Consider the following 16,282-nt stretch of genomic DNA (forward strand, 5'->3'; position numbering starts at 1 on the left):
CCTGGGAAGGCCCTTTCCGTCCTGCGTGGATGTGTATGAAACGGCAAAACAGGAAAAATGTGTTGTGTTGGTAAAGGGAAGAGAGGGGAGTGCAACAGTTGCTCAGGGAGGGTAAACAAGGGTTGCACAAGCAGGCAATTGGGTTGCACAATCAGAAGCAGTGGAATTATTTAACTTATCAATTTACCACTGATCAGCTGAGCCGCACTTTCTCAGGGGTTTTAAGCCAAAACATCTTATTCTTTAACTTGAGTAAATTAAGATAAGGCACCTTGTCCAGGAGTGCAACTCTGCTGACATGCACTGAGCCATTCCTCGGCACATCCCTCCGTGGGAGGGAAAGGGTCCCAAAGTCACTTGAAGGCGACTGCAAAGAGCTGGGCTGCAGAGAAATCGGCAGTTCAGACCCTCCAGATCAATGACTTAGGAAGGGTCTGCAAGTGCTTAGAGCAAGCCTTCAACACTTGCCAGAAATCTCCTACCTACCTTTAATTGCTGGCAGCAACTCCAGTCCTTCACTGTAGGGGAGAGCCCAGCAAAACCTTCTAAGCCAGCAATTACAGCCATTCCTCGTTCTCCATCTGTGAAGCAATCATGCAGCTTAGGACAACAGGGAACATTGTGGCAGCGGAGCTACAAGGAACAGATACTTCGAGGTGGTTCAATAAACAAACACCCTCTTGCCACCATGCTGCATCCTCGGCCATAACGGACACACCAAAATCCAGCACAGAAGGAGCCAGGAGACTGAATGAGGCAATTATTTCCCTCTGCTCCTGTATTTCTTTGGGAGTAACCACTCTGGGATGCTCCTGTTGAGCTTTTCACTTGCTGCGGTTGCATCCTGCAAAACTGTGGCCTTCTGCCATGCAGCTCCTGCAGCAAAGAGGGGGGGCCTGTGCTGGCATCCCCAAAGGGGCAAGTCTTGGCACCAAAGCCCATATTTGTATATTTTCCAAGGACATCAACAGAGGTTCAGACTTGGCAGTGAGTACCTAGATGCATGAGCCATTGCTGGGAGATGACAACTTCTCCAAGAGGAGCTTTGTGCATCTGGCAGTAGTTGGTGATGAGCCAGCAGCTGCAGCTCCACCTTGGTCTTCTGCCTTATAACCTGAGCAGCAGCCCAAGGGCTTGGTTTGGTAAAACCCAGTTGCAGGGTACAGAGAGGTGTTCTCTGGAGGTGGGGCAGGTAAACACCAAACCTCAACGTCCAACCCTTGCTGCCTGGTGCTCCAGTAGGAAATGACACGCAGACAGCCCTCTGCGTGAAGTCTTGCACAAGCTTCCAGAATGACCTATTTCTGTGTCTGCGGGATGTCCCTCTCCTCACCCCCCGCAAAGGGTTTTGCAAGGACTGACCATTTTAAGCACATGTCAGTGAAATGCAGCTCCCTGGCTTGGGTTGTCTAATACCACATTTGCAATGCCTCAGACTTCAGAGCTTTTCCAAATCCCTCAGGGCTGTAAGTCTAATTTAGGCCAGCATTTGGAGTTTTACAAGGCACAGACGAGATAGTGCTCTATTCATTCCCTCTTCCCTTTCTTATAACCACAAGTACCTGGCACTGCTCAAGAAAAAAAAAAAAATCACATGGGAAGCACCCTGGGAAGAATCCAGAGTCACAGCCAAGGGTGGGCCTTCCATCACACTGCTCTGACACACAGCAGAGTCAAAAGAGACCCTGGCAGCGCCGGGGTGAGATGGTCCATCTGCAGCATGGAGACCAACCACTGCTCCTCACTCCCAGCTAAGCCCCTGAATCCCGACGCAGGAGGGTCCCTGGGCCAGCAGGGGCAGCGCTTGGTGGCAGCAGGAGACACCAGGGAGGGCTGCTGGTGCTGTGAAGGGTCTGCAGCTAAACAAAACTATCTCCTGTCTGAAACTTCAAAAAAAATTGTCAAACTTGTTCTAGCTCAGTAACTAGCTGGAGATTAAAAAGTACAGTTTAAAATAAGCCTCTTGCAGGATTCCTGCAGAACCACCATGTCCTGAATGCATTGCAACACTCTCCATGTCCTCCTCTGTCTGGGAATCTTCACACACAAAACCTCCAAAAGGAAATCTGAACCTCCCACGATCTCCTGACTTCCTTGCACCCACCCCCAGGTATTTGAGGACCTTTTACCTTGATGCTAAAGGAGCAGCATCAAGGTTAAGTCATAACTTGAGGAAGTCATTTCTCTAGCGTAGAGCACGGCTTCACTACAGGTTTAGGTGTCATCATCTTTATTGCCCTGGATGACACACAAGCGCTTGAGCACTCAGGCTCCCCAGTCACTTCAAATTCAAGTTCTTTGTGTTTTGGTACCAGGCAGAGACCTGTGCAGTTCCCAGCACCCCTTCACCTCCTCAAACACTTCATCACCCAAATTTCGACTGCCACATATTTTAAAACCTCTGCAATTCTCTTAACAAACCTCGTAACACAGCCATCTTTTGAAGCCCTTGCTCCTTAAGTTACATGACTTTGCACAAGACCATCAGTTTTCAAACAGCAGACAGCTCTCCAGTTTGTTAAGGTCACATGAATTCCCTAAAATAATGACTTCCCAAAAGCTTTTTAAAGCTGACAGTGAATGGCCATCACCCCAAAAGATCATCTGCTGCTGGGCCTGCTGCTGCTCACGGGCTGGTGCCTGGAGGAAGGAGCCAGCCCACCACACACCCTTTCATTAATGCATGAAAACACAACAGCAGCAGGGCAGGAATAAAAGCAAATCCTTTACAAGCAAAGGTCGCTGGAGTGAGGAGCCGTGTTGAATAATCAATCTGCTTTGGTATTTCCTCCTCAAAAACAAACTCAGCTTCCACGTATTCTAGGGCAAACTCAAAAGGTTTTATTTTAAGGTGTTTTTTTTTTTTTTAGCAAATTCTATCACATAAATGTTAACAAAAAACATCTGTACAATTGCCATGATACACTCAAAAGTGAAACAAATAAGATATAAATACAGATATGGATGTAACATGACAAAAGCGGAAAAAAATAGAAAAAAATACATGCGCATGAACACGGTGCCAACAATGTCATTTCTCATGGCTGGCATTTTTCAGAGCAGTTTTTATTTCCTATTTAAAACATTGTTAGCAACGTTTTGCTGTATACTACAAAGGTCTATTTTTCTGTCCCTTAATATGTAATATTATGCTTGATAAATAAAGGGGTGGGGAGAAAACGTTTCGATGACAAAGATGCAAGTTACATTACTTATACAGGTTATTGGTAAGCTAGTAATAAGCAATAAAAAAGACAGTCTTGTATTGTATTGTAATCCAGGCAAGCACACATAGTGTACCTTAAGAAAGCCACATGCCTCGATATTTCTGCACTACATGAGAACTACAGTACGTAGACCTGTGGGGCGGATGGAGCCGGTATCTGCCCATGCCCATGGAGCACTGGCGCAGCCAATGGCAGAGAAAACATCCACATCTGAGATTTCGGCAACCTTGCAGCCAGGAGCTGCTGTCTGCTGAGAGTTTTCTCCCATTCAGACTTTTAAAGCATGGTGGGCAAAGAAAATACACTTTTTTTTATTTTTTTCTTTTTTTTTTTTTTTTTTCTTTTAAAGGTACGAAAAATTGAAGCCCTGCATAATGGGCAGCAAGGAAAAAAAAAGGCAGCTGCAGTAGGTGCCTACTGCCAGAACAACATGAACACAAGCTTCACTGGTGCGGTGAGGCACTGCCAGCGTGCAGATCTTTCTCTGCAAGCATGTGTGGACACTGTGATTTGCAGCCAGAGAGACCTTTATGCTTGCGGAAGGAAAACAAAAAGAAAAGATTGTACAGCTTGTTGAAGTCAGAACACTGGAGATGAGAGGTGACATTCAGAGCTAGCCCTTTGAGTACTTCAAAGGAAACAAACAAAATTATAAATCGGGTCATGTTCAACATACTAAACAACGTTACTATGTACATTATACGCAATGATTTATAAATATCTAAGCAGAATGCTCTCTACTGTATACAGGTATAACATACTTGTAGAGTACTCAAAGGATGAACAGTCCTCGACTGACTCACATAACGGAATTAAGTAGCACGTTAATGAGCATCTGTTGACAAACAGAATTGAATTTGATTCAGAAAGTAAGGCCTGTTCTACCATTTGCAGCCCCGAGGGTGCCAATAGTATCAGAAAACACGGGCTTGTCACCGGAGTCGGTGGCAGCAGGTCACAGCGTCGTCTGAAGGACAGGCTGTCACCTGCTGCGGTGGCAGCACACATGCCAGGGTCAGCTCAGGGACGTTACAGTGCGTTCACTCTCAGTGCATACTAACAGGATTTTATAAAATATATAAAATCAGTTGAGAAGGAATTCAATTCCTGGAGATTTGCTACAGTGTGCCATTCAAAACTGGAAAAAAAAAAAAAAATCCACAAACAAACACACAAACAGCAAACGGTGATGGACCAAGCTCCATCACAGCTGGGAGGGACTAATTGCCATCTGGTCAGCTATGCTGACCTTCTGAATCCCAGAACTGGAACAGGAGATGCTGAACTGCGATGGGGAGAGAGGCATAAATACAAAGCAGTTAAGAGTACAAATTAAAAAAAAAATCCAAACCCACTACTAAGAATCCAAACAAGACAGCTAACTGCTGCCAACAAGTTGGCTGAATATTTCCTCAAAAGGGAAAATAAATTTGTGGCAAACTAAGATAATCTGAATCATTCAAAACATTAAAAAAATATTCTAACAAGCATACCAAAAGATGTTGAAACAAAATGGTCCAGGGAAAGGGAGATGCCAACCACGGAGCAGCCCATCCTCCTCCTCACAGGGATGGCTTTTCTAAGCCTGCAGAAGGACCCTGGGGGAATCCCACCCACCAGGATGGCATGACTTCTCCTGCTATGGCATCGCTCATTGGGAAAGATGAGGGAATCAGCCCTGCAGCCAGCAAAGGCCTGGACACATCCTGACAAGCTCAGGAGCAGGCCACATCCTCCGCTCTCATGTCAGCTGGGAAAAGGACCCAACAAGCTTTGCAGCCCAATCTCGCATGGTCCCCAGCAGCCTCAACTCCGTGGGAGCTGGGGCCTCGAGGGCTGTGGGCACCCAGCGTCACCTCCCAGCATCAGTCCTCAGGGCCAGGGCTGAGACATACAGGGATGAATTGATGGAAAGGGAAGACAATGGGACTTAACCATCCCCACTGTGGTACTGGAAACTCATCTTCTCAATACACTACCAAGGTGTCCCTTCAGCTCCCCAAAGGGGAAATGGAGAGAGACCAAGGCACCAAGAGCAGCCAGGGGCACATATCCATCACCACAGCTGCAGCTGTGAGCTGCAGGTCCACCATCCCCATCTATCACTGGTACTGGGGGAAAAAATGCAGTTCTGTAGATTTGGGGTGGGCATGCCCATCAGCCAGAACCCAGCCCAGGGCCAGACACAGCACTAGCGTCCTCCTCCTCCCCCGGTGACAGGCAGGGGCTGGGGGAGCTCACCCTTGGCAAACAGGGGAGTCTCACTTTGGGAAAGGGTGGTGCCACAGGGTGTTTGATTGCTGCTGGTTTGGCTCTGACTTGGTCTGTGTCATTAGGCTGCTAAAGGATTTGCCCCACTGCACCCTCATCCAGAGCACCAGCTGACAGCAATGCCCAGTGAGGGCTCTCTGCACCCCTTTGAAATGCAGAGCACCCAGCAGGGCTGTGTGTGGGGCTGGCTGGGAAGAAGGAGGTTTCTGAAGGCAGATGATAGCTCTGCAGGTTCTTCAGGCACAGGAGGAGCTGTGGCAGGCAACCAGCACTATCCCAGCTGGCTCAAGCAGCTGCTTCCACAGGGTCTTTTTGTTCCATTTCAGGTGCCCCTTCTGTCCTCTGGGATGAACATTTTGTAAAAGCAGTTGTGGGGACAAAGCCATTCACTACCCAGTGCCAGTGGGTCAGGTCAGAGCGGCAGATCAGCCCTTTGATGCTACAGACTTCAAGAAAAACGGGGTAACCTCACAAGGCAGCACTAAGATACAGCCCTGCCAGGTCCTGCTGACCGCCCATGGACACGCTCAGCCTAATCCAACACCCACGCACCTAACTCCAGTGTCCCATCACAGACATCGGTCCCAGAATTAGGTCATTAGGTCTCAGGTTCCCTTTGGAGAGTAACAAATAACCTGGAGAGTCTTTTGAGCATATGAAAGAGTTGCATGGGTTGGAAGGGGAGCTATATTTACACAGTCAATGAAAGGAGCAGTTACTGGAGAGCAGTTACAAAGATATCAGCCCATCATAGGTCTGTCAGAAGAACTATGTACAAAAACTCAGATGTTTAAAAAGAACTTTTTCATTACTCACTTGATATCTCTCAGTATTAAAGCATCTGAGGCTGGAATCACAGCCACATCTGCAACGATCTCCTCCCAGAGAGCCCTGCACATTAGGCAAGCTGCAACAGGGAGTACAAAACAGGATCACAAGACTTGTAAGAAGAGGAGAACCCAGCCAGGACGGCTGCAGCCACGGGGAAAGAGCAGGTAACTAGCGCACAGAAAACAAAACTGGGTATGAACTAAACCAACAAGATTTGTTTGACCTTTACGTGTGTCCAGGTTCTTGGACTCAGTTTTAGAATGCTAACCTAAACATATTTCTGAGATTTCAGCAGGCTATACAAATATGTTTAAGTATGGCTTTCTGTTGCTCACTTTTAATGAAAACCGCAACACAGACCTTGCTTCCTTTACATTCAATACCAGTAAGATTCTACATAAAAGCTTTTAAGAGACTAAAATACTGATTGCAATAAATATCTGCATGGCCTCCTTGAGCTGATGGAGCGCGCCAGTGAAGAGTAGCAGAAAGGTCTCCGAGAGGCACCGTTGATTGCTTCTAAGTCTACACATATGTCCACATATCTCTATTAACTGTGCGTTGAAACATCTGAAGAAGAACTGCTGTTGCTGTTGGTGGTCTGGGCCCTCTTTATGTACAAGTTTAGTAGCTTCATCTGAAAGAAACACACAAACATCAGGAGAAGATGCCAGGAATAAACAAACCAGGCAGACAACAACTGCAAATCTTAAAACTTGCATTCTGTGGTGAACTCAAGTTTTGAGTGAGCTGACACTGGGCTCTCTGGAGGAAACGCAGCAGCAGAGCGTATTTCAGAAAGGACAGAGGCAGGAGGGTATGCCTAGTCCTGCTGAAGTTACACACAGGTTTAATGGGATTTAGAAAAATCCCTTGCCTTTCACTTCAGCAGCCATCAGTTCACAGACCTCAACCCTGCAGCCTCCTCTGGGCACGCAGGATTCCCACAGAGGTCAGTGGGGCTCCAAGAGCCAAGGTTCCTCCTAGGAAACACCCTGAGCTCTCTCTGCTTTATACAATTTTCAATGACATTTAAATAACTTCACTAATTTGATACATCTAGTGAAGCTGCAGCTGTTATGACTATCTACTTCCTTTGCATGGGTTTGTTTCTGTTTTTTTTGCGTTACCCACCTTAGCTCCAGATCCTGCCATGACTCATGAACATGTTTAACTTTAAACACGAAAGCAGTCTGCATAAAGCCAGAAGAATTACTCACATGTTTATAGTTAGTTATTTGGTGGAGTAAAACTGTGGCACCTAGGATACTGGGATAATAAATACTCTACAATATTTTATGGAGGGATTTCCTAACTGCCTATATACAATGAGGTAAACCTCAGCATCCCTAGCTGTGTCTTTCCAGAACAATTTGGAGGCACAAGTAATTTAAGGACAAGGCAACTCAGTTCAGAAATAAAATCCAACTGTCCTCAGTCTCAGGTTGTTTTGGTCTACACCACACTTCCTAACCACAAAATAAAATTATTGCTCAAAAATAACAGAAAAAAGCCCTCTGAACTAAGTAGATAGTCATATACAGAGATCTATTTCAGAAAAAAAAATGCAGAATTCATCTTAAAAGTGCAGAGAAATATTGGGTATGATGACTTCAAACAGGAGAAGAAATCTTGTGACTGCTTCCTGAGCAGCTCTGAAAAGCAACCTACCACCACCCGCTTCAAAACAAAATGCCAGCTCTTGACTGAAGGACAGAGCTGAATTAGGACTTTGTTTTACTTGCAGCATCAGGTCAGAATTTGAGTTTTACTGCTAACCTGACTCCAGGGCACAAAGCCCTTTGAAGGGTCACTTGAGTTTGCTGGTGTCCCAGGAGGAAAGGGACACATCAGCCATGCTTTTCAGAGTGAAGCTTTACCTGCATTTCTACCAACCCTAATCACAATCTGCTGCTGAAAGGAAGTGCTCTCCCACCATCCCAGGCACTCTTTGCACTACATTACCTGTGCATCCGCAGAGCGCGCTGGGAGCTAATTAATCTGTATTGCAGATCTGGTTTTCAGCCAGAGCTGCCAGCTGATCCAGCTCCCTGCACAGTCACCCCTGGATGCAACACCAAGGAGCCAAGGTAAAACAGCCGTAGTGGGAAGGACCCGCTCGGTGGCAGCTTGCAGTTACACAGGAACAAGTGAGACATGGAACTGATCCCTGAACCCCATCGAAACTTGCTTAGTGGGATTTCCAATGCTGGCACTGGCTGAGCAAGTGCTGTGCCGTTCTAGTGGCGTTCAGCAGGGCAAGACAGGATTTAACAGGGTACAGGGAACTTGACCCAGAGCTACCATGAAGCCACTGGTCTTGCTGTCAGTCGAGCAAGCCGTTCGGCTGGCAATTATCACACCAGAGCCACATTACTTTTGTACCTTGCTTCCCGTGAGTTGTGCGAGATGAGGTTTCAGTTCTTCTCCAATTACTGAATAAATTGCCACTAGGCAAAATACACTAGCTTTACGGACGCTGCTCTCCGTGTTATCATAACCCTAGGAAACAAGAAAAAAAGGTCAGAAGTCACACAGCACTCACATCCTTCCAGAGCAATATACTGGAGAGCTGATGAACATTTTTCAAATGTGGCTGACCTAACATATCAATAGAAAGGTCCTGCTTAACATAACAGTTTGCAACCTGAATATTCAAACAGTGGGAGAATACAATCACCCAGTATTTCCTGTTTGTTCCTTATATTATTAGTTATTACTATCATGTTTTAAGTTATTAACATCTTGTTATTTATAGCATTAAGCAGCAAGACAACATGAGCTTAGGATTCTATCAAATATACACACTCCTGTGTCCAGTTCAGATGACCATATATTTGTTATCCTGGATGGTCAGGACTTCCTGGAGGAGAACCCTTGTGCTCCCAGCTTGCCACAGAAAAGTCTCTCCTAACTCAAATCTAACCCAAAGGAAACCAGTTCTGCTCCTGAGAGCAAAGCAGCAGATGGAGAGGATTTTCTGCAGCAGAATGGCCTGAGAGTTATATCACTTGGGACATGAAAACCAGAATCCTGTTTTGTGAACAGATATGCTATCCAAATAGCTCTTGGACAGAATAGCTCTATCCAGGCATTAGAAACTGCAAAGTCAGAGGCACCATGGATGTTTTCCAACTCTTTGAAAGCACTGGGCTTAAAGACTGTGTATAACAACACTACACACATGTGCTAGTCTGTTAGATGAACTGCCTCTGTAACCTGGAGCTTTTTGATGACCTGTCACGTAGGAAATACCCCAGAAAATTAACAGGTTGAAAGACCCCTGTAGGTGTGCTGGATCTCTGGCAGCTTCAGGAGAGCTCACACTAGCTCAGCAGCTAGTGACATCAGTGCCATCTCAGGCAGAGATCTGTCACTAAGCAGCCAGGCTATGAGAAATGCAGGCATTGCCTCGGGCTGTGGGACATGGCTCCTCCAGAGGCAGGGTGACCTCTGCCAGGAGGAGGCATGCGGCAGGGCTGGAGCTGCCAGGCTGACGTTCTAGCTGCAGGGCCAAAACAGTCTGAAATAATGGCTAGCAATCCCAGAGAGTGCTGAACTAGAAAAGCAGGAGACCTGGGTGAGCCCAGAGGAACATCAGGCTATTGAGGACCAAGGTGGAAAAAAGGCAGGGCCCAGGCCCACAGCAGAGGAACATCCATGGAGACAGGAGTCCTCCTGCTGGGAGGACAGCTGGGACACGGGGCTCTCTGGGTCCCAAGCCAAAGGCTCCTGAACTCATCAGATGACTCTGCTTGACCTCAAGTTTCTCTAGGGGCCAACAATTTTACAGCAAAATGTAAGTCAATACAGTTGCCTGATTCCCAGAGACTGTGATTTAAGAAAAGAATGGCAAGAACTGACACTGCAAAGTTGGGACAAATGCCAGGATGCGCAAGGGGAATTTCTGACTTTGCTCTTGTCCGTCATCTTTTTACACTCACAATAAGGTAGCTTCTTTATGCCAGTTCTCCACTGAAGCCCTATCCACCCAAACACATCTCCCCTTTCACATTGATTTGTTCCTGTTACAATCCTTTCCCACTAAACACATACAAGTTCTCTCTCCTCCCTCGCTGCTACCTCCTCCTTATTTCCTTCTTGCTTGCAGCCTGATCGCAGCCTCTGGCACTGCCAGCTGCTTGTGCAGGGGAACAGGAGACAACATTGCTACAGCCAGTGCTGAACACTAAATTCACAATGTAAGACCAAGCCTTAGCACTGGCAAAAACACAGCTCCCCACCCAGCCCAAGAGGGCTATGAAAGATGCTGAATCAAGTCAGCGAGTAGTTTGGTCACGATTTCAGAGAGGAAAGAATAAAGGACCAGTCTGCCTGCTGAGATTCAAATTCAAGTGCAAAGTACAATCAAAGTGCAGAACAGCTCAGCAGAATTAAAGGAGACTATGAGATGTATTGCTTAGGATGTACTGAGACAGCATAATATGTGTTTAACTCCTACTCTCAAATTTATTGCAGAGCAGCTACCGGCTTGTTTAGGGAGTCAGGCCAAGGCGTCTAATTGCGGAACATACATGTAGAAATCTGAGTTTTCTTTTCCTTAACATTAAAACTAATAAAAGCTCAAAAATATAAAAGCTTTGAGGGATCAAAACTTTATTTTAACAAAATCTGGCCCCAGAGGATCCATCATTCTCAGACCTCAGAAATCATTCCATGGTGGTTTGTGCTCAGGGATGTGCATTTGTAACATGGGATTCTGTACCTGCAACAACCCAGGAATGATATCAGGAAGGAGCTGATGCAATGATTCCTTGGAAATCCTCTCGATGACTTTTGTCTGCATTTTGATAGCAGCTAGGTTAATTGGATAATCCGCAGTCTGAATGATGGGGCAAAGCACCTTGATGCATTGCTCAGGGTGGATGGAACTTGCCAGAGTAGAAGCAGCTTCTTCAGCAGCTCTGACGACCTGCAATGAAAGCAGAGCAAAACTTTACATTAAAGAGGTCACACATCACAGCCAAAACCACTAGTGTGTACAAGGAATGACTGCCAGGAAGTGCTCGGGGATGGTCATTAACAAATCTGCAGGAGGCTCTACCAAGAGGCAGCTGGCTCAGAGAATTCACTTCCTTTGCCTCCAGTGACATCTTTGTTCCAGCCAGCAGTAAGAAGTCCATTCTGCCTAATGTAACTGTGTCAAAGTTGTGGCTAGTTTGAAAAAGTCATCTGTCACTCAAGAGATAGGCACCCCCATCCTAGGAGAAGAAAGACAATAACATCTCTCCAGCCACTGTCAAGGAACCTAAACCCACCAGCTTAGACTTAATACAAACTTTATCTCCTTAAACACTAAAATGAATGACACCATTGCACCTTTTAGTGCGCTTCTCACCTGCCAAGTGCTTGGGTGCCCAAGCAGAGACACCCATGCCTACACAGATCTGTCCTGCCATTTCCTAGCTATACTATGCTGTAATCTACAGACATAAACAGGCTTCAGGCTATCCCTGACCAGGCAGCTGTGCTCTCAGCACGTCTAACCCATTACGGCAGCACTGGAATCGCTATCTAACATGGAAGAACAAGTGGAAATAGTGGTTGCACTCACCTTTTGCAACTAGCCCACACTGCAAAGCAGTCACGCAAGACAAGGGAGATCATAAATTCAATTCCACTATTGGCCTGAGCGACAGAAAAGTTCATACATATTTTGCACATCGTAAGGTCAGCAAGAGAAGCTGTAAAGGTGCAGGATTTATTTATGCCCCTGCAAGTCCTCCTTTCAACAAAGCTGCCCATTTCTAGCAAGGATCTGGCCGCATTTACACAGCAGTTGGGTATTTCACACCACTTCTCCCTGCAGCGTCTTCCCTCTGAACACAGAAGGACACTTTACACATGTCCAGCAGGCTTCCTGTTGATATCAGCTTGTAAATGTGACAACACCAGGGAGACTTCCAAGTCTTCTGAGAGCACATCTGGCAGACAGCATCTGCATCCGAGCCACACTTCAGCAAACCCCTGAAGCATATGTTTAACTTTAATAACATGCTGAAGTCTCACTGACGTCAATGGGATCCAAGCGTGTGCTTACATGCTTGCTTGAATCAGAGCCTCTGCAGGTAACTCGCTCCCGGCTCCCTTGGAAAGGGCCGGCAGGGGACAGGGTGTAGGCAGTACCAGCTGAGGGTAAGCCAAAAAGACAAGCTCATCCCTGCTGGCACAGAAAATCGAATGCCACTGTTCCGCAATGCAAGTACCAGACCTGTCCAAACGGTCTTTCCTTCTGGCTTTGGCAAGATAAAACATTCAGCCATCCAGATCGACTTCGGGAAAGCACGTCTCTGAATACTTACATGCGCTCACCTGGTTACGCAAGAAAAATCAGCTGCATTCCCACACAGAGCAAAATGCATTATCCAGATACAAAATGCCAGGTCATTTGGCAACAAGAACATGCAATTATAGCAGAGTTTAGCAAAGATATTTTGCCATGAGGCATAACACCTGTGTCTTGCAAATCATACCTACCATACAATATGAAAAAAGAAAAAAAAGAAATCTTTTAAAATCTGACCAACAGAGTGAAACAACCTTAAAAGGAGTCGTGGAAATGAGCAAACAGCATCACGCAACAGCAACAGGTCTTCTTCCCATCTTTGGAGGTAAGATCAACAAATACACACCAGGAAGTGACAGGAATGGCTCACACTAACAGCAGACACCACAAGTTGTGGCTGTGAAATACATCCTTTAAACTCGAGAAAAAGAAAGGGTGCTGTCTGCTACACATTCAGACTAGGGAGAGCTCACTGTCACAAAAGGATTAAAAATTAGACAAATTTACTGAAGAAAACAACAAAGGCCAAAATACAGAGGAAGGCAGGCAGAACCATTATCATGGGAAGGCTGTAAGCTTCAGACTGCTGGAAGAAGGGAGAACATCCTCAGGGAAGGATCACTGTATGCTTGCTTCTTGCTAGTCGCTGTCAGGTAGACTACCAAGTGAAGCAAACTTTTTGTCTGACCTAATATAATTATTCTCAGTGATCCCAGAAAAATGAAAGAAAACTAGCAAAGTTGTCAAATGATGATGGTAGCTGGAAAAAGCGAGTTCTAAAGGGTGGCTATGAAGCAAGACATGCAAGAGCCTGCCGTGTTTTGCTGAAACACAGACACTAAGCTGTGTTCAAGGTATGTCACAAACGTGATTTTACCTCCCAGTGAAAGCTTAGAGCAAACCATGGCTTGAACTGGATAGTTTGATACCATTCAACACAGGGCAGGTAGCCCAGGAATGCAGATCTACAAGATAGCACTTTGGAAAGGAGAAAAACCTGCTTCTTTAAGGCAAATGCTTAACTTACACTGTATACGCTAGAGACTAGATTCAGCCTGACTTCTGCTGCCATAAATTAAGCTGTGTTTGCTGGTGGCTTCCTTTAAAGACATCCATGGTGCATTAAGACCTTTCCAGTGAGTCTCCCAAAAAGAGAGAAATGGTAATACTTTCAGCCAGGTTGCTTCAGGGAAGGAACCATATTCACATACACGAAGCCAGTGAGGTGTAGCACACAGGTAGGCTGTTCACCTCTAACAATGTATTCCTTACTGCTATAAAGGAGTTACTGGTTAGATAGTTCCAGGAATATGCACATGAAATGCTTTTTGATATAAATGGGAGGCGATATGCTGATGTGCACTATTAGGAACAGTGTGATCAAGGCAGACATCTGTCACAGATACCTTTCTTTTAATAGAAAAGCACATTGGTATCATCGACATTCTACAGAATTTGCTGGACAAACTTTGGATGACATTCCCACTGGTTTACCTGGTTCACAATGGACTGCAGCCATGGGATCCTGTTCGCTTGATACAGCCAGAACAAGGACTCCATCTCTTGTGCATAATCTCTTTTGCTCAGATATTTCTCTCAGTGTATTACAGACATTGCTTGCTGCCTGATGGCTGCAGCAAGTGGCTTGTCTGTGGTCATCTAATCCTGGTCAATGTGCAGCAGCTTTCTGAAGAGTTTTGATGGTTTCATTTCTGCTTTGAAGTGACACAACTACTGGCAAATAAGAAAAACACATATCCAGAAGATGCCAGGTTCATTGGCCACACCTGGCATCAGTGTAACCTGCTGGGACCTCAGCAGAGCAACACCTGTACACTTAGATGAGAGCTGCACGTGGGAATATAAGCTGGAGTACTTTGCTACAACTGCTAGTTGTACCATCTCTGCAGAAAGTCAGAGGATGAGGCAGTGTAGGTAAAACCATGCTGAAAACTTAGAGGCCTTGTATGCTATTGCGAAACATGCAGAGCGCCAGAGAAGTTTATTAAGCTGAAGAACAAGGTTTTTGCTTTCCGGCTTACAAGGCACACAGCTATGTTTTTGAGCCAATTTTTGCCATCTAGAGGTGGTTAAAGCCTGAATAATCTAAGCTGGAGGGGATGGAGGCTTACCAGTACCTAGCCAGGCAAATTCCTGCCCCTGAAGGCTTTACAGTCTGATCCAGACAGGAACAAACAATTAAGAACTGGGTTGCAAAGCAGGAAGTGGACTCAGCAATGGGGAGTGCTAAGCAGGTGAAAAAACAATGTGATTTTTATAAAGGATTCAGAGGAGATGAGGTAGATTAGACTGCTTCTCCTGTGCACTGAATATCTGAAATGTGTTGGGAATTAGAAAAAGCACAGAAGCATATACTATGAAACATCAACAACTGCCAAGCTGCAGCCCTTGGAAGCTTCCAGCATGAAGTATGTATCAATTAACCTTAAAGACTTATCGTTTAGTGCCCTTCTTTAGTAAGCTACATTTTGCAGGAACCTATTATATTAATACATAAATCACACCAGAAGACAGCTGCAAATCATCTTATAAGTGTCAGAGGCCAGTCTAAAAGCACCTCAGCAAAACAGTAACAATTATCTACAGTTAAAGGACAGCTGTGATTTCTTCTTTTTCACCTTCTTTTAGAAGGTTACAACAGAGGCTGTTACATCCCAATTAGGCTTATGGACCTTCTGGATAATAAACAACTAAAACTAGATATTTAAGACATGGCACAAGAAAAAATACTCATCAGTTAGATATATACAGAGTGGCATAGACAGAAGCAGGGAATTAGCTATCCTGTGATTTTCACTCAACCATTTCCCAAAATAGTGAACTACTTCTGGTTTAATATACTCAATAATAAGAAATTACACTCATTTTGCTGGTATGAATCCGAATGTCCTAGCAACGGTATTGGGTCAGCAGGCAGCATCTCTCCTTAGTTATGGGTGAGTAACTACACTGGAACAAATGAGTTAATATTAACTAATTGGCCACAGAAAGATGGTTCTCTTCCAATTAACTCCAAACAAAGAGTGATAAAAATCAACAAGATTTAATACCATACACAATTTCAATTACACTCAAATACTCCAAAAGTGAAAAGCATTTACATGTCAACTCCCATAAATATTTACAGTTGCGACTGAAGCAGGCCTGACTCTTCACATCATCCCATTAAATCAACAGCACTGAACAGACTGTTATACTAAAACCAATATTAAAAACAGGCCGATGTTAAAAAATGCACACTAAACATGGATCCCAAAACAGAGTCTTCTAGTCTGTAGCCCAGGGTTACATTAATTTTGACCCTTCATGGAGGTCTGTGCTTTGCCAAACTCTGGATTTGCGCTCACAAGGTGCAACTCAGCACGGAACTCCATGTACCCAGTTTCTCCAAGCATCCCAAGATACCGGACTATGCTAAGAGTGCTTTGATACTTTGAATCACATAACCTGGAATAAAACCACAGACCCTTTTGTTTCAATCTTTAGGTATTAGCACTCAGCTGGAGGAGGGGGTAGTATTTGCTATGTGGTGAATATGCTGGTTACAACTTGTTATCCCTCCTGGCCAAGCTGAACAGCAGCAATATTGGAATTTAGAAAGACAAATGAACCTTTTTTTTGATTT

At 45.2% G+C, this 16,282-nt stretch overlaps 1 protein-coding gene across 1 annotated transcript in view; it reads right to left on the bottom strand.

Moving 5' to 3' along the window:
• Nucleotides 1-2,818: 2,818 nt before the first annotated feature.
• CLASP1 (cytoplasmic linker associated protein 1) overlaps nt 2,819-16,282 on the bottom strand; it is a 171,773-nt gene continuing 158,309 nt past the window's right edge. Inside the window, exons 35-37 of the mRNA XM_082054938.1 lie at nt 11,056-11,262; nt 8,715-8,831; nt 2,819-6,966 (exon numbers count right to left, since the gene is read on the bottom strand). Coding sequence (XP_081911064.1) covers nt 6,880-6,966; nt 8,715-8,831; nt 11,056-11,262 — 411 coding nt within the window. The 3' untranslated portion in view covers nt 2,819-6,879. The remainder of the gene's footprint in view (nt 6,967-8,714; nt 8,832-11,055; nt 11,263-16,282) is intronic.

This window comes from Streptopelia decaocto, assembly GCF_964273445.1.
Source record: "Streptopelia decaocto genome assembly, chromosome: 6".
NCBI classification, from domain to species: domain Eukaryota; kingdom Metazoa; phylum Chordata; class Aves; order Columbiformes; family Columbidae; genus Streptopelia; species Streptopelia decaocto.